The 23,017-nt window shown below is 42.3% G+C and overlaps 1 protein-coding gene across 4 annotated transcripts in view; it reads left to right on the top strand.

The window, feature by feature from the left end:
- GSDMC (gasdermin C) overlaps positions 1-22,649 on the top strand; it is a 35,485-nt gene extending 12,836 nt beyond the window's left edge. For 3 of the 4 annotated variants that reach the window (XM_058276033.1, XM_058276034.2, XM_071208027.1), the window contains 13 exons: positions 235-458; positions 1,049-1,238; positions 3,206-3,374; positions 14,268-14,379; positions 16,442-16,489; positions 18,238-18,258; positions 18,389-18,406; positions 18,647-18,676; positions 18,973-18,999; positions 19,861-20,000; positions 20,333-20,462; positions 20,935-21,008; positions 21,618-22,649. In XM_058276033.1, coding sequence (XP_058132016.1) covers positions 239-458; positions 1,049-1,238; positions 3,206-3,374; positions 14,268-14,379; positions 16,442-16,489; positions 18,238-18,258; positions 18,389-18,406; positions 18,647-18,676; positions 18,973-18,999; positions 19,861-20,000; positions 20,333-20,462; positions 20,935-21,008; positions 21,618-21,857 — 1,419 coding nt within the window. In that variant the 5' untranslated portion in view covers positions 235-238 and the 3' untranslated portion in view covers positions 21,858-22,649. The remainder of the gene's footprint in view (positions 1-234; positions 459-1,048; positions 1,239-3,205; positions 3,375-14,267; positions 14,380-16,441; positions 16,490-18,237; positions 18,259-18,388; positions 18,407-18,646; positions 18,677-18,972; positions 19,000-19,860; positions 20,001-20,332; positions 20,463-20,934; positions 21,009-21,617) is intronic. The other variant, XM_071208028.1, reaches the window with a different exon arrangement.
- The last annotated feature ends 368 nt before the right edge of the window (positions 22,650-23,017 follow it).

Below are 23,017 nucleotides of genomic sequence, written 5' to 3'. Positions count from 1 at the left end.
CTTTCCTTTTGCCATAAGGGATAGTGAATTTCAAAGGAGTGCTTGCCTGAGAAGCCCAGACTAACTTTAGAATACTGATGTTGAAAGAGTTAATGGTCTAGTCAGAATTCTCATCTTAGAGCTGATGATCTCATATATAGCCCCATTCTCTTTGAAAAAGTATCAGGGTCTGTCTGGAGTCACCCACTTTCCTTCCTTTCTAACTGAACTTCGTTCTCTCCTATCTACCCCTAGCACCATGTCCTCCATGTTTGAGCGTGAGGTCAAATATTTACTCAAAGAACTGGGAAAAAAAGACCTGAGGGCCGTCAATTCCCCAGATGATGCCACCACATTATGTCAGTTTAAAGTGCTACGGAAAAAGAAGCATACGTTTCTCTCTATGTTTGTGGAATACCCAGACGTACCCACTCAATTCTGCCTCATGGACATCCTGCAGCCAAGTGCATCATTCCCAGGTATTATCCGCCAGGAGCAAAAGGGCAAGGGTTGCAAAGCAAGGAGCTCAGATAGAAGAGGCTCAGTACCTCAGAAAGCCAGGGATACCAGATAGGTAGAGCTCAGGAGCATCTTGTCTACAAGCTAGGAGCAAAGAACTAAGATTGTCGGAGAATTAATTCATTATCTGGACCCAGCCGTACATTCATTTATTTAGTACTTAATAGTAGAGCAAGGAGGTGATCCCATTTAAAAGAGGAAGCAATGAAAACTTATGAAATAATTTGTCCATGGTTACATACCTGGGAATTGGTGGAATTAAGCTCCAAACCCCAAATGTTTCCTGCTCGCTTTGTCCTGCTGCAGGAGGAGAAGCTGTTAGGAGCGCCATGGGCCTCCCATGCCTCTGGGCAAGTGATCCCTCCGTTTCTGAGGGTTAAGTCCGCATCCCTGTCAACCGGCTCCTCTGCGGTGCATGGAAACATTAATTGATTAGATTCTTGCCTGGCGGGCGGGCTAGGGCAGAAGAGACCTCAGTTATTCCATTTCACACAGAGCTATTCCAAAGTTAATCCTTAGCTAAAACGAAGGTGATGTTTTCTCTCTCCAGAAACATCCACAACTGAAACGCTCGTCTTCGGTATCACTGAGGCCAGGAGAGGGACATTGGGTGCGGGTGTGGACGTGAGCGCTGGGCTGCAGGCGGAATTGCTGGGGGAGATTGCAACGTCCCACGAATCTTCCCTTGAGTGCCGTTTTGTTAAGACCCCACTCGCAACCCTGACAGAACTGATACAAAGGTGAGGAAATGTCAAATGAAGGGAGTGTCAGCAAGTGCAGGGGGGTGTTTCCTGGTGGCATCCAGAGGGTTTGTCGCTGAGGTAATGCTGTAAATTATGCTGCTCTTCTTGGACATTCATTCATTCCTTCATCCATTCAACAAATAGTAATGAGTCATCTGATAAATATTCATTAAAATAGTATCTGCCTGTTACTGAGCTATTGTGTATGGGGTATAAAGAGATGAACAAGACAGATGAATCCCTGCTTAAATTTACATAGGAGAGGAGAGGGGATGGTAGTGAGGTAATAAGCAAAGGAAAATAAGTGAGCAAAATATTAAATATGAAGCTTTTTGTTTCAATAGCGTATGAACCAGTGTCCTGGGACTCAGCTGACTCCCAGGCATGTGGGAAAAGGGGTGTGCTCGATGGTCCTTTAAGGACTTCCTGAATAACCTCTCAAGTGTTTACATCTTTTAAAAAGATCAGGCCAATTAAGATAATATTCCTACAAAAGGAAAGAATTATTAAGTAAGCAACTAGTCAAAATCACAAACTGCTTAGAGAATAAACTTTACATTGATAGGACATTGCAAAATTTCTACATTCCTGGTTTCTTACCAGACCCTTAGTTTTGCTAACATTTGCAAAGTCTTTCTATGGAGCAAAAGGGTATCTGGACTATGCAGCTTTAGATAAGGAAAAAAAAAATTTTTTTCTCTTTGAAGATTTCTTTCAGGATGCAATGAGGCTAAACTGTCAATTATATATTTTATTAGCAACGAGAGGTCAAAACCTTGATATGGGGAAAAAAGGTAATTAGTTACTTTAAATATAAGAGATTAGGGACATGTAATGTTTTCTGCCTACAAAGACAATTACAGATGGTGATAAGCACTTGAAAAGCAACGTATAGGTTGAGTGAGGGGAGTGGATGGAGGGGCTACTTAGGTCTCTTTGGTTGAGCTAACATTTGAGCTGAGACCTGAGTATGAAAAGAAGCATTGAAGAGCAGGAAGAGGCCCAAACAGGGGGCTTAAAGACTCTTGGACAGGACAGAACTTGACATTTTCAAGGATAAGGAGTGAGGCCAGCAGGATGGAAGCTTAGTCAACCAGGATGAAGATGGTATAGAATGAGGCTTGGGGAAGAAGTAGAGGCCAGTTGACCTAGGTCCTTAAGACATGGCAAGGAGCATGAATTTTACTCCAAGGGCAACAGGAAACCTAGAATGGATATTCAGTGACCTCCTTCCCTGACTAGGGTTAAGAGTGCCTCAGTGATTGGCACAGCAGGTATCTAGGACCCCAAATCCCATGGGCACGCCCAGCGGAATCAGGGTTGTGTGTCCACACTGAAATGGTGCTGAAATCTATTTTCAGTATTTCCTGCCTCGCAAATCTATCCCAAACCTCTGTCTTCAAGTTCAGCCTTCCCAATCCTCCTACCAAGGACAGTCAATCCATGAAGACCTGCTTGGGCTACTCTTGAAAATCATCGAGAATACTCTGTCCTCATCATTCTTTATCCCTTCTACTCCATCTCTCAATGATTATGCCTCTGGACACCTTGAGGGTGTGTTTCCCCAGCTTTGACAACATGGCCTCCTAAAGGCTAGTCAACTGTCTGGATCTGTCTACTTTCAGCCTGTTGTGTGAGGCCCTGGGACTGGAAATCTATGGAATATGCCCCAATACAACCAATATAATTTTGGAAAATGGTGATTCCCTAACAATATGCACACATGTTCTCCTACCCTGCACACCTCCTTCTGTCCTGCACCCTGCACATCTAAGAAGACATCTGTTACCACAGGGACCTTTGTCTCCCACCTGCAATTATCTTCTTCCCCATTGAGGAATCACCTGTCAAAGTCCAAAGACATTGCAGCCCTTCCAGCTCCTGAGGAGAAGTGCACCCAGAGCAATTCAAGAAGGCATTCCTTTTCCAACTCTGAGACTTATTCTCCATGTTTCTCTTCTCAGGAAACTGTTGAAGCCAGAGCCATGGTTTCTGCAGCAGTGCCGGAAGAGAGGGGAGAACCTGTATGTGGTGACAGACTTCGTGGAACTGACGAACAGTCCCACGCTGAAGGACAGCTTCAGTGCCAAGGGTTCGGGAAATGTCTCCATCCCTTGGAATGCATTTGTCAAGGTGAGGAGCTGTCCTGTAGTGGGAGGAGACACACAGAACACAGCCAGCCCATCTGGCTTTGCATCATCTCCCAGGGGGCTCTGCCTCCTAATCAGGATCTGTCTGTCAGAAGTCAAGGGAGGTAGGGTCAATATTTCCTACATTCCTACATTCCTAGCTCATGACTAGATATCCCAACATCTAATTCTCTAATATCTAGTCTTGATGTCTAATATAATGGCAATCTTTTGCTATATGTAATTATTTATTTTTTAAAAAAATATTTATTTCTCTTCCCCTGTCCCCCAGTTTTCTGCTCTCTGTGTCCATTCACTGTGTTCTTCTGTGACTGCTTCTATCCTTATCAGCAGCACTAGGAATCTGTGTTTCTTTTTGTTGCATCATCTTGCTGTGTCAGCTCTCCGTGTGTGTGACAGCATTCCTGGGCAGACTGCACTTTCTTTCACGCTGGTTGGCTCTCCTTATGGGGTGCACTCCTTGCACGTGGGGCTCCCCTACACTGGGGACACCCCTGCGTGGCAGGGCACTCCTTGCGTGCATCGGCACTGTGCATGGGCCAGCTTTACACGGGCCAAGGAGGCCTGGGGTTTGAACCACGGACCTCCCATGTGGTAGGCGGACGCCATAACCATTGGGCCAAGTCCACTTCCTGTATGTAATTATTGAGTATTTATAAATAGAAATAGTTTTACTTAAGTGATATTATATTTTGCTTTGGGTAAATGATGGAATCTCAGGAATCTAAAGGCGTGGGCTATTATACTACATATACATGTCCAGTATTATAGCTGGGATAAAACAAAGGACCATAATTCTACACCTGTGGTGGTTAAAATACTCAACATGCTGTGATACCCTGGGCAAAACTGTTTTAAGGAGTGAGATTTAAATACCTTCAAGCATGGGAAGTGGACTTGGCTCAATGGATGGAGTGTCCGCCTACCACATGGGAGGTCCATGGTTCAAACCCCCGGCCTCCTTGATGGTGCGGAGCTGGTCCATGCATAGTGCTGATGCACACCAAGAGTGCAGTGCCATGCAGGGGTGTCCCCTGTGTAGGGGAGCACCATGTGCAAGGAGTGCGCCCCATAAGGAGAGCCGCCCAGTGCGAAAGAAAGCGCAGCCCACCCAGGAGTGGCACCGCACTCTCGGAGAGCTGACGCAGCAAGATGATGCAACAAAAAGAGACACAGATTTATGGTGCTGCTGACAAGAATAGTAGCAGACACAGAAGAACACATAGTGAATGGACACAGAGAACAGACAGCTGAGGCAGGGGTGGGAAGGGGAGAGAAATAAATAAAAATGTCTTAAAAAAATACCTTCAAGCAAGTATGATTTGCACATTTTGCTCATAATAATGGACTATAAATTTTAAAAATAATAAATTTTTAAAAATTGTTGAACAAATATTTATCTAGCATCAATTTTTTGCCAGCAATATATAAAGTTTTCTTAACTGTAAAAGGCTTTTGCATACAACATATTCAGGTACTATCAATCTTCACTTAAGCTACAGAAACTAAAGTATGAAACTTTTTTTTTTTAAAAAGATTTATTTTTATTCCTCTCCCCTTCCCCCCAGTTGTCTGCTGTGTCCATTCGCTGTGTGTTCTTCTGTGTCTGCTTGCATTATCCTGTGGCACTGGGAAACTGCGTCTCTTTGTTGCATCATCTTGCTGCATCTGCTCTCCATGTGAGCAGCGCCACTCCTGGGTGGGCTGTGCTTTTTTTTCACATGGGTGGCTCTTCTTGCGGGGCACACTTCCTGCACATGGGGGACCCCTACGAGGGGACACCCCTGCGTGGCACAGCACTCCTTGCATGCACCAGCAATGCGCGTCAGCCAGCTTACCACATGGGTCAGGAGGCCCGGGTTTTGAACCCTGGACCCTCCATATGGTAGGTGGATGTTCTATCAGTTGAGCCAAACCTGCTTCCCCACACTTTCAGTATTATCTCTGGATCATGGGTTGCATGAAATTATTTTGGTTCAGTTTGTGCTTCTGCCCATTAGTGCGTTCTATTCCATTGAGCTGCGTTGGACCCTCTTGAATGATGTTTGAGGAGAAAAGGCATCTTGGTGAATCAGAAATATGGGGTTTGAATTCTGATAGAGCCAGTTACTAACTAGGTTGTCTGAGGAGATTTGCCATGTTTCTGAGAAATGGTTCCTTTATCCATAAAATTAAATATCAACATAGAGTTTTATGATAGTTTTTATATTACTGGCCAAGCAAGTTTCCTAGAGTATAGTGATTATTTAATAAGGAAGAGTTGTTATTACTAAAATTGGATGACATTTTATGCAACCAGTATGTTCCAGGATCCTTTGCCTAAGTTGAAATTTGTGCATAATAGTGAACTCCATTATTTAGTAAGTATTTCTTATACAAACATACCCATCACACATTTTTAATAAATATGGTGAAAAAAACCCACTCCAGTAAAAATAAGGAAATGAAATTAATCATAGAAATAATTTAAAAATTTTTAAATTCTCTCTGCCTTTATTTTTTTTGATTGTCAATTGTGTATACCTGAAATCATGCATTGAGTTTGTATCAAATGAGGTCCTACTGAAATACCTCAGTTCAGTGCTATAATTACAATGTCTATGTCACTTAAAAATGTCTCATTATTGCATATTGTATTATGGTTGGTTGTACTTTAGGGTAATTTGATCAATTGCTTTGGAATCTTTCCTGGAATGGACCAGAATTGCCTTTAAAGAAAAGTCCTGGCCTTGACAACAGGTTTCACCTTGGTTCACTGACATTCAGAAATTTTTGGATTGATTATTTACTAAATAGTTTGCAGACCTCAATTTTAACCAAATGATAGCCATCATCTACTTCCTTTGTCTCCCAGTATGTGATCATCTCTCACCAGGAACACATTGAAAGCTAATAATTCAGATCCTCCCAAAGAGTCTGGAACATCAGAGTGCCTGCTCACAATTTTAATTGTCTGTCTAATTGGCAAACACAGAGATCAAACTTACGATTAAACACAGACTAGACGCTGATTAAGATAATGACCCAAAAGTCTTTATGTAATACAAGTACTTCTAATTTAAGAGTGTGTTAAAAGAAAAATCTACCAAAACTAAGTAGAAAATATATTATATTTGATCACATCATCAGGTCCAACAAGAAAGACAATATGATTTTAATGTATAAGAATTACCCATTCTTGATTTTATCTATAACTTCAAAATCTTGTAATATAAATATTTCAAAATAAAAAGTGTGATCAAGTGTTGGAAGTGAAATTTTAAATTGATAATGGAAACATGATAGGCTAGCATTAACCACTATCCAGCATCATTCAATATGTAGAGAACTAGAAGTGTTCCCCTTTAAATAAGCATCAAAATGATTTTGCATTTTTATCTCTATTATTATTTAACGTTTTCTGGAAATCCTGAAAAAGGAAATGAGACATAAACAGATATAAAAAGTATAATTATTGTAAATATTGTAATTATTGTAAAGAAAGAGATAACATTATGATAAATTTCTGTCTAGAAGACCAAATAAAGAATTCCTAAAATTAATGAACGTTTTAGCCAAGTGGTCCAAAAATAAAAATAAAAAATAGCCACAAAGACCCTTCCTATGTTCCTGTAGAAAAATCAATAGTTAGATATAATGCAAAATCTCAATCACCAATGCAATCCCAAAGTGTATATATTTACATATAAACTCATCTGGAAATAAATGGGAAATGTAAGAGAAAAAGTGAGTGAAAGATATAGGAAAGCACCTGAATAAAGAGAAAAACAAAAGTTGTTCAAAGGGAAACTAGATGTTGTAAAATGCTGGAAAAAATAAATACATTTAATGCAACTTCACTGAATGTATCAATCACATCGTCTTTTTTGAGTTGAAGAGAATCTTAATTAAATAGCCTGAAGTTCATATGGAATGAAAAGCTGAAAAAATATTTTAAAAAGTTTTTAAGAATCATATGGGAAGGGGGTTACCATCTACCATTTAATAAAGCATAGTGCAAAGCTAAATAATTTCAATATTGCAATAAAAAAACATAAGTTAGTAGAAGGTATTTATTAGATAGTTTATACACAAAAGTGTATATAAAGGAAGCAACCCAAAATAGTGTAAGATGATTATTTTAACAAATTAAAAAATTCCCTGGATGTTTTAGAGGAAAAATAATGTAGGATCCACATGTTGGACTGATTTACACAATGAATTTCCAGAAGATCCTAAGTTTAAATTCTATACTTTTCTTAAAATAAAACCCATGCATAAAATTTTAAAAAGTTATGTAGATATTTTTCTTTCCTTTGGACAGCAGTGAAACAGAAAGGAAATGGAAAAATAGTAAAAAATCATTTGACTTTGTGTAAAAATAACGTAGGTGACTCAAAATATTCATGAACGAAATTTGAAAGAAGCAGAAACCTGAGGAAATAATTGGTCACAAAATGACAGAATCAATATCATTGCTATAAATAAATGTTATTGAATGTAAAAAAAATTTTAAAACTTAGCTAGATGAATGAGTAAAGGACATATAGATAATTCACAACAGAGATCTAAAAGCAAGTAAAATTTAAAAATGTTCAAGCTCCCTGGCAACCAAATGAAATAATATTGAGAACCCATTTTCACTGTGATTTAGCAAAAGTTTTAGAAAAATACTAGTAATTTTTAGTGTTACTAAAGGGACAGTAAAACCAACACTTATATAAAATAGGTCAGAACATAAAGCAGAATAATCTTTCTAGAAAGCAAGTGGTAGGTAGCATGTATCAGAATCATAAAAATATTCATATCCTTTGAGCCTTCCACATTTACAAACGCACGTTAATGAAACAAAAATTCAGATATTTAGAAATATTCATTATGGCTTAATTAAGTAATTTCATTTTTATCATGGTAATATGTATACAACATAAAATACCCCACCTTAACTAGCATTAAGCATACAATTTGAAGGTGTTCAACACATTCACATAGTTGGACTATCATCACCACCTTCCATTATCAAAACTTTTCCATCACCCCAAACATAGTCTATACCAATTAAGCATTGATTCCCCATTCTCTACCTCTACCCCTCCCCTGGTAACCATATTCTAATTATAGCATTTTTTACAATAATAAAAATTTGAGATCAACCTAAATTACCAGCCATAGGGAAATTGTTAAAGTACCACATAATCAATGAATGTACTACTTTTTTGAGAAAGAAAATGTTTTATAATATGAAAGAACTGAGATGTGGCATTAGATATAATATTTTGCACTTAAATTAAGCTACAAAACTCAAAAACATTTGTTTTTTTAAAATATATTTTTATTCATTTTTAAAAGATACTTAGATTACATAAAATGTTACATAAAAAAAAATAAGGGGTTGCCATATACCCCTCTTCAAATACATTTCTTAAACAATGTTTGTTTGTTTTAATCCGAAGTCCACCTAACTTCATTTTAGAGGCTGCCATCAGCTACATCAGTTTAAAAAAAAAAAAAAATTATTGAAGTATATCACTCATACATAAACAATAAGTGTATAATAGTTCTGAACTTACAAAACAAACATATATAACATCATACAGGACACTCATAACTCACCCTACCACCAATAACTTGCATTGTTGTTAAACCTTTTCAACTAATGATTAAAGAGCATTGTCAAAATATTACTACTAGCCAAAGTATTTTCCCCCCAAACAACCCTATTATTATTATCTTTATATCAGTTATATATGAACATACATAAACAATTAAGTGTATAGTAAAAGTTGTGAACTTAACAAAGCAAACATGCATAACATCATACAGGGGTCCCATCCATCAACCCTCCACCAACACCTTGCATTGTCTTGAGGTGTTTGTTACAAATTATGAAAGAATATTGTCAAAATCTTACTATTAATTGTAGTCCTTATCTTACATTTGGTGTGTTTTCCCCACAACCCACCCTATTATAATTTTTAAAATGTATTTTTTATGACAGAAGTTGTAAACTTATAAAACAATCATGCGCATGTGTAGAATTCCAAACCAACACCCCTCCATCAACACTCCATACTGTGGTGGAACATTTGCTACAGATAATATCATCTGATTGTTACCATGTTCATACTGTACATTTGGCTCACTTTTCCATACTGCCTCATTATCAACACAGTACATCTTTCGCATAGATGCAAGAATATTATTATTATTATACTAACCACAGTCCATAGGTCACTCCAGCTGGATTTTTCCCATGCTTCTTCACATTCCAGACATGCTCCAGTAGAGATGTACATTTGCTCTAGCTGACAATGGATGCTCTTGCATCTGTACTATCCACCACAATTCTCATCCACCCCTTGGTTTATTGTGCTATTCAGTTCCTAGATTATTCTCTAGCATTCTGTCAATTGGCATTTACATACTTAGACTACCATTTTCAGTCACATCCCCATTTATAAACTCTTCCTGTGTGTTACCATCTACTCTATACATTTCCACACTTTTACAGTAAAGTTAATTAAAACTTCTACATACATTAAACATTAGTAGTCCATCTCAGTCCTCCTCTTATCTTCTTTAAGAATCCCACCACCTACCACCAGGCCTTGAAGATATTTTCCTACAATTTCTTCTAGAAGTTTTATGGTTCTTGCTTTTATTTTCAGCTTTTTAATCCATTTTGAGTTAATTTTTGGATAAGGTATGAGATAGGGGTCCTCTTTCCTTCTTTTGCTATGGATATCCAATTCTTTCAGTTCCATTTGTTGAATGGACTGTTCTGCCCAAGCTGTGTGGGTTTGACAGGCTCGTAAAAAATCACTTTACCATACATGTGGAGGGTCTGTTTCTGAACCATCAGTTTGGTTCCATTGGTCTATGGGTTTGTCTTTATGCCAGTACCATGCTGTTTTTATCACTATAGCTAGGTAGTATGTTTCTGGCTATTCAGGACCCCTTACCATTCCAAATAAATTTGATGATCATATTTTCAATTTTTTTTTAAAGCTGGTGGAATTTTTATCAGGATTGCAATGAATCTGTATATTGATTTCAGTAGAATTGACATCTTAATTATATTTAGTCTTTCATTCTGTGAGCATGGAATGTTATTCCAGTTATTTAGGGCTTTTTACAATTTCTTTTACAATGTGTTGCAGTTTTCTGAATACAAGTGTTTTACATCATCGGTTAAGTTTATTCCTGATTATTTGAGTTTTATTTGTCATATTTTATTTTTATCACTCTTTTGACACTTTTAATTACTTTTATTGATATAATCTTCAATTCTAGACTCTCTTCCAGGTCTCTCTTTCCTGTCTTGTCTTTTCAGGCTCTAGCACACTCTTTAGTATTTCCTGAAATTCTGGTCTCTTGCTTAGAAATTCTCTCAGTTTCTGTTTATCTGAATATTGTGATCTCACCCTCATTTTTGAAAGACAGTCTTGCTGGATATAAGATTCTTGGCTGGAAGTTTTTCTCTTTTAGTGTCTTGAATATATCAGACCACTGTCTTCTTGCCTCCATGGTTTCTGGCGAAAAATCAGCACTTAATCTTATTGGGCATCCCTTATATGTTATGAATTGCTTTTCTCTTGCTGTTCTCAGAATTCTCTCTTTGTCTTTGGCATTTGACATTCTGATAAGTATGTATTTCAGTTTGGATTTTTTCGGATGGGAGTATGTTGTGCTTCTTGGACATGGGTATCTATGTCCTTCAGTAGGGTTGGGAAATTTTCTACCATTATTTCTTCACATATTCCTTCTGCCCCTTTTCCCTTCTCTTCTTCTGGGACACCCATGTCAAGTACATTTGCATGCCTTTTGCTGTCATTTAGTTCCCTGAGACCTTGTTCAATTTTTTCCTTTCTTTTCTTCATCTGTACTTTTGCATGTTCACTTTCAGAGGCCATTTCTTCAAGTACACCATTCCTTTCTTCTGTCTCCTTAAATCTGCTATTATATGATTCCAATGATATTAAAATTTCATTTATTGCACCTTTCATTCCCATAAGTTCTGTTATTTTTCTACATATGCTTTCAAATTCTTCTTTGTGTTCATCCAGTGTCTTTTTAATATCCGTAATCTCTTTAGCCATATCATTGAATTTTTTAAGGAGATTTGTTTGAACATCTGTAATTAGTTGTCTCAACTTCTTTATGTCATCTGGAGGCTTATTTTTTTCCTTTAACTGAGCCATAGCTTCCTGTTTCTTGGTGTAGATTATTTTTTGTTGGTGTCTTGGCACTGACTTACTAGAGTACTTATTCTAGGTGCAGTTTTTCTCTTTAGTTTAGGGCTTCCTGCCCCTTCTCCCTTGCTGTTTGTGCAGTAGGAGCCAAGTATGTAGTTGGCGGTATGAGCTGTGGAGGCTCAAGCTGCCCTCATCGTGCCAGGGACCAATGAAGCTTCTTCCAACTTTCTCCTTTGCCAGGGGCAGGGACAGAGTCACAGCTGCAAGGAATAATCCTAGTCGTGTAGGCCTAGACTGTAGCTGCCCAGAGAGATTGATGAAGCTTCATGCCTCCTTTCTTTCTTGCCTGGGACAGGGATGCAGCTGCAGGTGTGGGCAGCAATCTATGCAGTGCAGGTCCAAGACAACCGCACTGGTGCAGGGCCTGCCTGCCTCCTCCCTGCCTGAGGAGGGGCTGAAGCCTAGGCTAGGGCTGCAGGCTGATCTGAGTGAAAGAAAACAGTTCCTACCATCACTGTGATTTTCAGTCAGCCCAGCTTCCCCTCAGGCTGGGGGTGGAGTCAAAATGGCCACTACCGGCCTCTTTCTGACTTGGGCTGACTCACACCCCAGCTGTTCCCAGGGTTATATCCTAGCCAGACTAGTCTACCAATCAATAGCTGAAATTGGCTGCCAACTGTCTCATCCTCCCCTGTTTTTGGGAAATGGAGCTTCTTACTCTAGTCACAGAATAGCTCCTGGGGTGGCTCATTCTGCCAGAGTAGGATACTTCCTTGCCTCTGTAGCTTGGCTGGTAATTTCCGGAGAGGTTGGCACAGGTCCTTGCAGCTTCCTCCCTCCTGGAGGTGGCACTGGGGCCTAGGCTAGAGCTGCAATCTGACCTGGATGGAAAGAAGCCGGTCCTCACCAGCACAGGGATTTTCAGTCCACCCCACATCCCCTCATTCCAGGTGCAGAGTTAAGATGGCAGCTACTGGCCCCTTTCAGACTTGGACAGGCTCAAACTTTACCTGTTCTCAGGGTAATGCTTTATCCTGCTGAATTTACTCATCAGTAGCTGAAATTGGTGCCCACCCATCTCTTCCTCCCCCATTTTTGGGAAGTGGAGCTTTCACTTCCAGCCTTGGAACAGCTCACGAGGCAGCTTGTACCTCCAATGGAGAATGGGTACCAGCCTCCGGGGCATGGAGCACTCTACTTACAAGTCTTCTCTGTAGATGGGCAGTCTCCTGCTTCCATTCCTTCAAGGATATGGCAGGATGCTCTTCTAGCCTCCTGGAGCCCCCAAACAGGTGCTTCAGCTAGCTCCAGATAGCTCTGGGTGTTTTCTAACTGCCCTGTAGCAGGAGCTGACTCTAGGAGCTCCTCACTCTGCCACCATCTTATTGGTTCTCTTCCACCTAACTTTTATAGCAACCTTTCTTCCTCTGTCAAAGACTTTAGTAAAGATCCTGTTGAACTTATTATAAATCTGTAAAGACAAAAAAAGGTTGGGGTAGTAAACAAAAAGGGACAAGACATGTCAAAATTTAGAAGCTGAAAAGTAGTTTGAAAGTATGATGGTAACTAGAAATAGTGGACCAGCACCTAAAGGAGAGAAGGAAGGCTAGAATAAGAACTACCCAAAGCTGTGAAATTGTAGGCACTAGTGACCTCTGAGGGGAAGGGGGTTGGGAGTGCATAAAGATGTGACTGAAGATTAAAATATTGGTTGAAAATTCATGTAAGGAACACTTGGGGTCCCAGATCCATTCCATAATTCTGCATATCCAGGCAACTCCTGTGACTACAACCCTGGCAAGACTCTCTGGACAGTTTAAATGAAAGTGGGTTCTGGATTTGGAAAGATCAACTACAGGGACAGAAGAGGGTCTGTGACAAAATTTAAGAAGGGGAAATAAGTGAAGGCTCTCAGGCCACTGGGATCTGAATGGAATGAGGATTTTCATTTCCATGTGCTACCCCAATGGAAGGGCCAACTGAAGGCTTGATATTATGGGTTAATAAAAACTCACACCGAGGATGGTAAGTATGAAATTTCAGAAAGTTCAGAAAATTCATAAATATTACTGAAAAGGGAAAAAAGTCACATTCCAAGGAATTCCAGACTAGAATTATGTAGATCAATAGTGGGATAAAACAAAAATTTCTTCACGTATGTTAGGTCTCAAAAATATATCCTTATTTTTCCTGGAAAGAAGTAAAGACACAGAGATGGCCCAGGATTATCTAATAAATTAACTGACAAGAAATACCTGGGGTGAGGGAAGGTAGACCTCCAGAGCAGAGGTGACATTAACTCAAGCAGACATTGTGACGTAATATTTTAGGAGGATGGGGAAAGGGCCTGAAGGGTGTGGGAAAAGAAAGAAAACCAAATCCTCCTCACCAAAAAGAGAAAGCAAATAGATACATTTGAAATCTGGAAAAATCAAAACATTGAAGCCTAAGTATGAACTTTAGAAATGTGAAGGCAAATACTGGATAAAAGGGTGAAAAAGTGGTAACTGGAAATTAGGAGCCAGGAGTAGGGAGGGCAAGGACAGGAGATGGTGGCATATTTTGTTTCTCATGAGTTTTCTAGGTCTATTTGAATTTAAAAATTAATATGCATCTATTACAGTGACTTAAAAAAATAAAATTTTAAAATAATATTAAAAGGCAAAGAGCTGGAAAATTGCAGGATTCGTTTCTCTCCCCAGGTAAAAGGCCAGATTGGAGGTCTCAAAGACAGAAAGAAGATGCTGACTCTAAAGCCAGGCATGGTGGTGGGTTATAAGAGGAGGCCGCTGGTTATCAGGGAGGATGGCTGTGGTGAGTGGAAGCTGAAAGAGGCAGATGGGGAGGGAGCAGCTGCTTCTCTTGAGAATGTGCAACCATTTGCTAGTTTTCCCAGGGAGTGAGATGAGCAAAATCTCTGCTGATGGGAGAACATGCACATGGACACATCTCCATTCCTTACTGCCCACAGCCACCCCCAACGTTTGGCTACTGGGGAGATACAGAGACATCTTCCTTCCTACTTAGAGACAAAAACCTAGCTTGGAGGAGTCCTTAGCACTGAGCAAAGTCTGTTCCTAAACCCAACCATAGTATTCATTGGGGGTTGTGGTGGTGTCACAGAGCCCTCCTCAGGTTACCTATACCCTGCCCAATAAGATATGTGCATATCATAAGAAGCCAATCCTCACACCTTCCTAAACTACATGACGCAGAATTTTCTACATCTCTCCCTCCCCACAACCTCAAAATCCAGTCTTGCCAATATACAAACCTTGGGTGGAGACTCCATGTGGACAGAGCCAATCTGAGTCAGCCAGTCACTGCAGACATGGGAGGGGCGGGCAACATTGACTAGTTTGCAGAGTCCTTGACCTCTCCCTCCCTCATGATGAGCCTCATCTAGAGGTCAGCCTGGGATGCAGTTCCTGAGTGATATGGAGATTTCCTCACCAAACTTACAAACACACACAAACACACACACACTATACTCCTCCTATTCTATCCTCAGTGTGACATTTGGGCAAGGAATTGTCCTGGTGTTATTGGCAATGCTCAGAAAGAGGCTGAGCTTTCTAGTCTTGTGGGCTTGGTGGACTCTCTTCTGGAGAAGAGCAGCTCTCTACAGAAGGGTGGAGAGAGGACATCCTTGGTACTTCACAGAAAGGTCACCCTGAAATGGCAGTGCTGTTAAAGGCAGTGCATGAGAAAGTGCTATTAGTTATGGGGTAAGTCATGTCTCTACCACCAGGGGTGAGCGTGTCTTGTCTGTTTACACAGCTCAGGTCTAAGGGTAAAGGGAACCAACTTACAATGTGTAGTGTTGTCAGCACTCCACGTGCATGAACTCCTTAATCCTCAGAATAACCCAGAAAGGAATGTAATGTGAAGAACTGTTACATGAGTTGCCAAAGCGCTTGCTATGTAACTTTGGAGAAAATTAGAACCCTTTTCTGAGTGTCAGCCTTTTCATCTACAACATGGAAATGATAACTTCTCTCCAGAGTTGATGGGAAGAATGGAGAAAAATGGTTGTCCACGTGCCTGACCCAAATTTACTTCACTCTCTGGTTGACCTGGTGTGCTGATGCCATGTGCAAGTCTGTCATCTTATCAACCACCCTCGTCCAAATGCCCACTCAAGTTATGTCCCCGTTCCCTCCCCGGTAGGCTCACAGCCAACTTTCTGAAAATGTCATGGACACCCGGTGTCCCACTTCCTCTCACGGCCTTCCTATGGCAATCTTTCCTCCTGTAACAACCTTCCCAGGAATTTCCTCAGCCTTAGTCACCAGTGAGGACAGACGTGATCAGTCCTCCCGGGAACTCCCCTTTTCCTGGGTTCTACTACTGTGAGTTCTACGGGGTCTCCTTATTTGCACTGTCTCTTTTAAGGAATCATTATCCCTGCTGAACACTTAAACTTTGATGTAATGCAAGTTTCATTCCTCAGCACATTTCTCTACATGAAATTTGAAACCACAGGAAAATGATGGGATTGGGAGTAGAAAGAGAACTGGGGATGCCAGGATACTCAAAAGGCAACAGTCAGACAAGGATGAGGGAAGAAGGAAGCTGATTTCCTTGGTCTTATGAAGGCTTTCCCCAAGTTCTAGGGTGCTTACTGATCACTAGAGGTGCTTATAAAAACACAGGTCCAGGTCCCCCTTAGAGAGTGTGATTCAGAAGCTATGGAATAAGACCAGGGAATGTGTGCATCCCAGGTGATTCTGATGTAAGGGGATCCCAGACCACGTTTGAGAATTACACCCACGTCCTGACCTGAAGGAGAAATCCCCAGGAGGCTGCAGGTGCAGGGCTTGGAAAGCTCCTGGCCAGACTTTCCTCTCTTCTAACCTGACTTCTCCCCATTCAGAGATTCTTCTCCATGCCCATGATGATGAGGAGGACACCTTTCAAGATGGTGAGTTTGAGAGCTGGACAAGTTCTCAGCCTCTCTCTGGGGCCCCTTTGATTTTGGGCTCCATTTGTTTTTTTTTATTTTTTTTTATTTTTTTATTTTTTTATTTTTTTCCCCCCCTAATTATTCAGCTTTTCTTCACAGGAGTCCTAGACCACAGCAATGTATATATATAATATACAGCACTCCCACACATCCACCAGAAAACCTTTTCCCTTCCACAGTGATACTCTTACGCCCTATTCATATCATATTTACTTAAAGTGATGTACAGAGTCTGAGACATTAGCTTTCTAACAAGGTGACATCTGTGCTTACATTATGGTGCATACTTTAGGATACACAGTTCTTTACATTTTTAGTTATCCTATGTTTTACATTATGGTTTACATTATCAGTCTGTCATCTCCTATATGTTATGGTGTAATATTACATGTTTTATATCCATCCTTGTGTACTCTCAAGAAACTCCTCTCTTACCCCCCATTTACTTTGGTTCCACACATTTAACGTCCATTTTCCCTTCCACCTTGGTGCCCACAGTGACAGCCAACCTCCGTTTCCTGAGGAGCCACTTCCAGAGATAGATGGAATAGTGTTCAGGGCCTAACTTGCTCAACTGCCCCAATGCCCTGGGAGCCACCCTTTCTCTCGAGGGATACAGTTCCCTCTATTTGATGGCATTAGTCCTCCCCAGGATGTGGGTCCACCCCCACTCTCACTACTTGGGTTTCTACCCCATGGTGTCACCCACTCTGGCAGAATGAGCATTTAGACATTCCCCAGGAGCCCGTCCTGCATCAGACCCTCCCCTCCGAGCATTCTAAACAGGTAACCCTCTTTATTATATTTTGATATGATTTTCTCGACATTTTACTCTCCACCAACACCTGACCCTCTCCTGTGTTCGTATGCTACCCCTCCCTCCCCCCACTTTTGGGCAACGTTACCCATCCGTCCCTCCCCAGCCACCCTCAAACCCGCAAAGCCCCAACCAAAGGCAACCCCTTGCCCCCCTTTTATCTCTTCTTTGTGTTCACACTTACCACCATCTCGTCTTAAATTCCACCCCTGCAGACATCGGCTCATATCCTTCCTCCACCCTCCGATTTCCTGTAAGCCTATCGTTCAGTCTCTTGCTATCTAGGGCAGCTTGTTTATTTCATATCATTGAGGTCATGTAGTATTTGTCCTTCAATGTCTGGGTTGCTTCACTCAACATAAGGTTCTCAAGATTCATCCATGTTATCACATGTGTTTGTAGTGTGTTTGTTCTTACAGCCGAGTAGTATTCCATTGTGTGTATATACCACATTTTATTGATCCACTCATCTGTTGATGGGCATTTGGGTTGATTCCAACTTTTGGCAATAGTGAACAATGCTGCTATGAACACTGGTGTACATATATCGGTTTGTGTCCTTGTTTTCAGTTCTGCTGGGTATATACCCAGCAGTGGTATTGCTGGGTCATATGGCAAATCTATGGCTAGTTTTTTGAGAAACCGCCATACTGTTTGGGCTCCATTTGGATGCTCATAAATTCCCCCTTAGGGGTCAGCCCCTAGAGATGGACAGAGTCCCTCCCTAGCCAGGCTCCTCTACCACCTCCCAGTCACCCCTGGCACAAACCCTGGGCCACAGAGAGTCAACCTTTTTCCTTTCAATGCTGGGATATGGTATATGTTTTGGGGGCTGCCTAGAGCTCCAGCTCCCTCAGTGATTCCTACATTCTCTGTTTTGCATTTGCAGACATGTTTCAATCAAGACTTGGTAAGAGGCCAGAAATCAGGGGTGGGAAGGAGGATTATGTGAAAAGGGAGGATGGGGATAATGGATGGAAAAGGGACAAGGGGGGTGGGATTAACTCTCAGTGAGCAAGCACCTTTGTTTTTCTTTCCAGAGGAAGTCCGTACACTTGGTGAGTGGGTATTTTGGAGTTTCCACCTTGACACTTCGCATGCTGGGGCATCCTCACCAATAGCCACCTATTTTTGTACTACCATTACCCAAGGCCATGGGATCTGGTTTTCTATGCAAAGGGCAGGTGCAGAAGGGGAGATGGGGTAAGGGGAAGTAGACAGCAGACAGCTAAAGACCAAGTGCTTCTAACACTAACTATTGTGTGTTGGGGGGGGGGTGCTTGAATTTTTCCTTCTAGTCATCACAGATGAGTCCATCCTCCCAATAGGTGAGTGCATGCTTGCTGGATGCAGGGAATGGGGATCTGATCTTGGACATATTGGGCAAGCGGGTTAGATAGCCTTTGCCTTTGCCACTATGGCCTGCACCATATCTGTTATTTTCTGTGCAATGGGAAGAGGCTGGGAGGTTGGGAATAGGGAGGACTTGGGAAGGTGGTGAGTGGGGGATGGGGAAGGCTAAGCAAGAGGGAGGATGTGGTAGGAGGGCAGACCCTACAAAGCATCTCAAAAGTAAATTTGGGGCATGAGGAAGGAAAATGCTTACTTGTGACCCTCTTTCTAGGAAGAATAGAGGAACCTATTTCACAAAGTGAGTATAAAAGGGGACTTTGGGGGTTCTTGGGTGAGAATCCAAAGCCTGAGTGCTCCAAGTGGAGGTTTCCAGGCAACTCACAAACCTGAACTCAACTTCCACACCTATGCTTGGTCCTGCCCCACTTTGTCATTCACTCATGCATGCAAAAAACACTTATTGAAGACTTACTGGGCAACAGGAACTATTGCGGGTACTGGGGATGCAGCAGTGAAAAAACAGACTTTAACATCATCACTTACTTCCTTGCCATCCCTTACTCTCAGTAGACAACTGAGGCCATGTGAAGCCTCAGGGAGCAGCAGGGAGTCTCCACAGGGAGCAGCAGGGAGCCCCCAATTCCCAGCCCTTGAATATTCTTCATAGACAAAGTAGTCACTGGCATACTTGCATGATAGTAAGTGCCACTTATATGTGCTAGGCACTACCCCAAGTGCTTTACACGAACTCATTTGAGCCTCACCATATCCCTGCTGAGCACATGTGGAAACTGCCAAGAGTACAAAAGAACCTTCTCTCTACAGCCCAACGCTAGAACTTCATTATTGCTGGCAGTTCATAGAAATGAGTACTTGGCCATTTCCTTCCACTTCCAATGACCTCTTTGCAGAATCTCTGTCCAGCCTCCCTGCATTCTACCCCCAAGTTCATGGTGCTGGGCCGTCTACCTTTCTACTCTGTGACATCTCCATCCCAGAGCTCAAATACACCACCCAGCAAGACACGCTGGTCAGCAGCTGAAAGGGATTGAGGAGACTGAGGAGCTTGGCTCACGTCAATGGGAGGGGCTTGTAAACCCAAGGTGTCCTAATCAATGAATTGTCACCATTTTCTGGTTGCTGTTGACCCTGTGGGCAGATTTCAAGGCCCTCCAGAACGAGGTTTCCCAGGAAGTGAACGCACTGGCCCAGCTCCCAAAGGACGTTCAGCGTGCTGTGTTCCACAACCTCCGGGCCATACTCAGGGACAGAAAGGCTTTGCAGGACCTGATGGACAGGGTAAGGGATCCCACAGGTGACTAGGGATGATGGAAGCTGTTCAGGTATCAGGTTCAGGCAATGTAGGCTCCAGGATACTTGGGGAAGACAAAGGGGGGACGATGCCAGGGAATGAGAAGGGATGTCAGAGACCTGGGGCTCGGGCCCAGGACTGTGGTCAGGGTCAGTGCAGGCAGCCCTCCACACTAAGGCTGCTTGGAATCTCCTGGAGGAGGGAGACAACCCTCACCTCCCAGTGCTTGGCAATCACTTATAGACACAAAAGACAGGAAAAATTGTACAACAATAACTGTACTAATATTATTACCTCCAGTGATACCTTTCTCCTATAGCTGGAAGAGGATTCCTTGGACCATTTGGATGGCCCTGGTGGCACCATCCTGCGTATACTGCAAGAGAAATCAAAGGAAAGATGCTTCAACCTGAAGTCGGACATCCTTTGTATCCTTGAAGCTTTAATGCGTAAGAAGGATTGGGGGAAGAGTTGGAGAGTCCCCAGGGTTGTTCCAGGATCCTGGAAGGTGACCTTAGATGGCACATCTCAAAGCCTTTCTAGAACAATGTGCCTCCATCCTCACATGTACCCCTCTCCAAGGTCAGAAGGGCTCTGTGGGGTAAACTCTTTATATGACGCAGAGCGAGCCTGAGGCCCAGGAAACGAAGGTCTGTGTTTATCCAGCACATCATGGGAGGTGGATGGCTCCAGCCTCCAGCCCCAGAATCCCATCCTCTGCACCAGGGTACTTAGCATCCTGGAGGCCATTCCCAAGAGCAGAAGGAGGGCTTCCCAGGGCAGGGAAATTGACTGTCATGTTTGGTGGGTTTTATTCCCCCATCTCAGAACTTCCCTCTCACTGGTTCTATGAGTTTAGAGGGGAGAGGAGAATTTGGGCTCTTCTTCATTCTCTGTCCACAAATGTCCCCTCACCCACAGCGCTGAGTGACATCCAGCATGACCTGCTGGCCCAGTCCATGGAGATGAGGATCCTGTCTGGGCAGCGGGACCTGGTGAGAAATCCCTGAGGAGGGAAGTGGAGGGAGGAGTAGACAAGAACGATGATGCTGAGAAAAGAGAGATGATGCAGGGCTGGCTGGGAGGGGCGGCAGAATCCTGGACTGGCCCTAGGGTAATGCCAACTCCATACTCCCTCTGGAAAGCAGGTGGGGCATCTATCTCAGGGTGGTCTTCAGTGTCCATAGCAATCCCTGTAGTGGGCCCAACAGTTCTGAATCATCATACAGGAAGGTTATATTTCTGCTTTAATTACATAGCTCCCATTTGCAGAACTGTTCTCTCTCTATACATATAAGTATATGTGCTTTTATAGCCATACCCGTGTATATGTACATCTCCTTATATAATATCAAATATTTACTACTGTTCTGCAAGATAAGGTTCTTAGCACCATTTCATATTGAGGAAACCAAAGCTCAATGCCTTCCACTGCCTTGCCTAAGATCACATTTGTCATCCGACAAGACAGGAGGTGATTCCTGATCCCTTGACACCAAAGCTCTTGCCCCTTCCTTTACCCTCCCTGCCCCTTTGCAGTTGGGAAGGGCTTTTCTTCCTGACCTTCAAGTCCAACTTGTCCAATCTGACCCTATTTCTTCTAGGTAAGGAGCATCCTGGAACCAAACTTCAAATATCCCTGGTGCATTCCTTTCACCCTGAAGCCGGAGCTCCTCGCCCCACTCCAAGGCAAGGGCTTGACCATCACCTATGGCCTGCTGGAGGCATGTGGCCTGGTGGTGGAGCCCTCTACGCCCAGGTCAACCTGGGATTTAGAAGCCAAGGGGCCCCTCTCTGCCCTCTACATGTCCCTTTCAGTGCTGCAGCAGCTGGCTGAGGCCTGAGCCCTCCCTGACCGGGCACGCAGGCCAGAGCAGCCTGGTCCCAGCCCATGGCCAGCTGGGGGTGTCCTCATGGGCTCTGGGGCCATGGGGCCATGATCATCTGCTTTTACTGGTTACAGGGGTTGGCAGGGAAGACTTAAGGACACTTACTTAGGTGATAGAAATATTCTCTATCTTTGTAAGGGTTTCTGTACTATTCAAAAGTAATCAATAGTTTACTAATGATTTGAGCATTTCACTTTATGTAACTTGTTGGAGGTTTGCAATAATTAACAAGCTGTAGCTCAGTTTCCCCTGATACGCACTGGGGAAAGGCTAACCCCATCCCCCACAAGCCTATGTGTCTAAGGGCATGGCACTTCCCCACAGGTTAAACAAAGAAACCACATAGAGATGGGAGTAAAGGGAAATGGAGACCTCCCTACCTGCATAGCAGAGGGAGAAAAAGAAACCCTTTAATCCCCACACATCAAAGAAATATCTGCTCCTGCAGCATTCTAAGAAACCATAACTCCCTAACCCACTATCCTCTAGTCATTATCAGGGAAAATTTTTACCTCTAGGACTTCCTATTGGTCCCTGCACCTCACTTGGACCCTCAACCCCCTCCCATCAATTATCATTTCCCTGCCTAGGAAAGTTCTATATAAATTCAAGTCCCCCCCTTCCAGGAGTAGGCTGAAGTCTCTCTTTAGACCCCCACCATGCTGGTGGGGAGGGGGCTGAAATCTGTTCTTCAGATTCCCTCCATTGGGAGAGTTTCTCAATAAATTCTTTCTCTGCCTGTGGTTATATCAGTCTCTGTGTCCCAGTGAGCGCCATTTTTTTCCAATATAACTTATACTACAAAAATGTAAACACATACTGAACTCTAGTTGGTAATAGTCAATAAACATAAGGTGGTTCAATGGATTAATAGAGAAAGATATGTGTTTAAGGAAATGTAGGAAAATGTTAGTAATTAGAAAATCTAGGTAGAGTTTAGAAAAGAGTCTGTTTTTATTCTTGAAATATTTTGTAAGGTGGAAATTGCTTCAAACTAAAAAGTTCCCCCCACCCAAAAGATGCATATAAAATTGTATTTCAACTCAAAGCACAGGTGTCTGTTTCCCTCTAGTTCTCCTCTGCTGTCCCTATTAACACTTAGTCATAGTGACATA

The sequence above is a fragment of the Dasypus novemcinctus genome, chromosome 14, assembly GCF_030445035.2.
Source record: "Dasypus novemcinctus isolate mDasNov1 chromosome 14, mDasNov1.1.hap2, whole genome shotgun sequence".
Taxonomy (NCBI): domain Eukaryota; kingdom Metazoa; phylum Chordata; class Mammalia; order Cingulata; family Dasypodidae; genus Dasypus; species Dasypus novemcinctus.
Note: the sequence above shows the minus strand (reverse complement) of the source record. Positions and strands in the feature narration are given on the sequence as shown.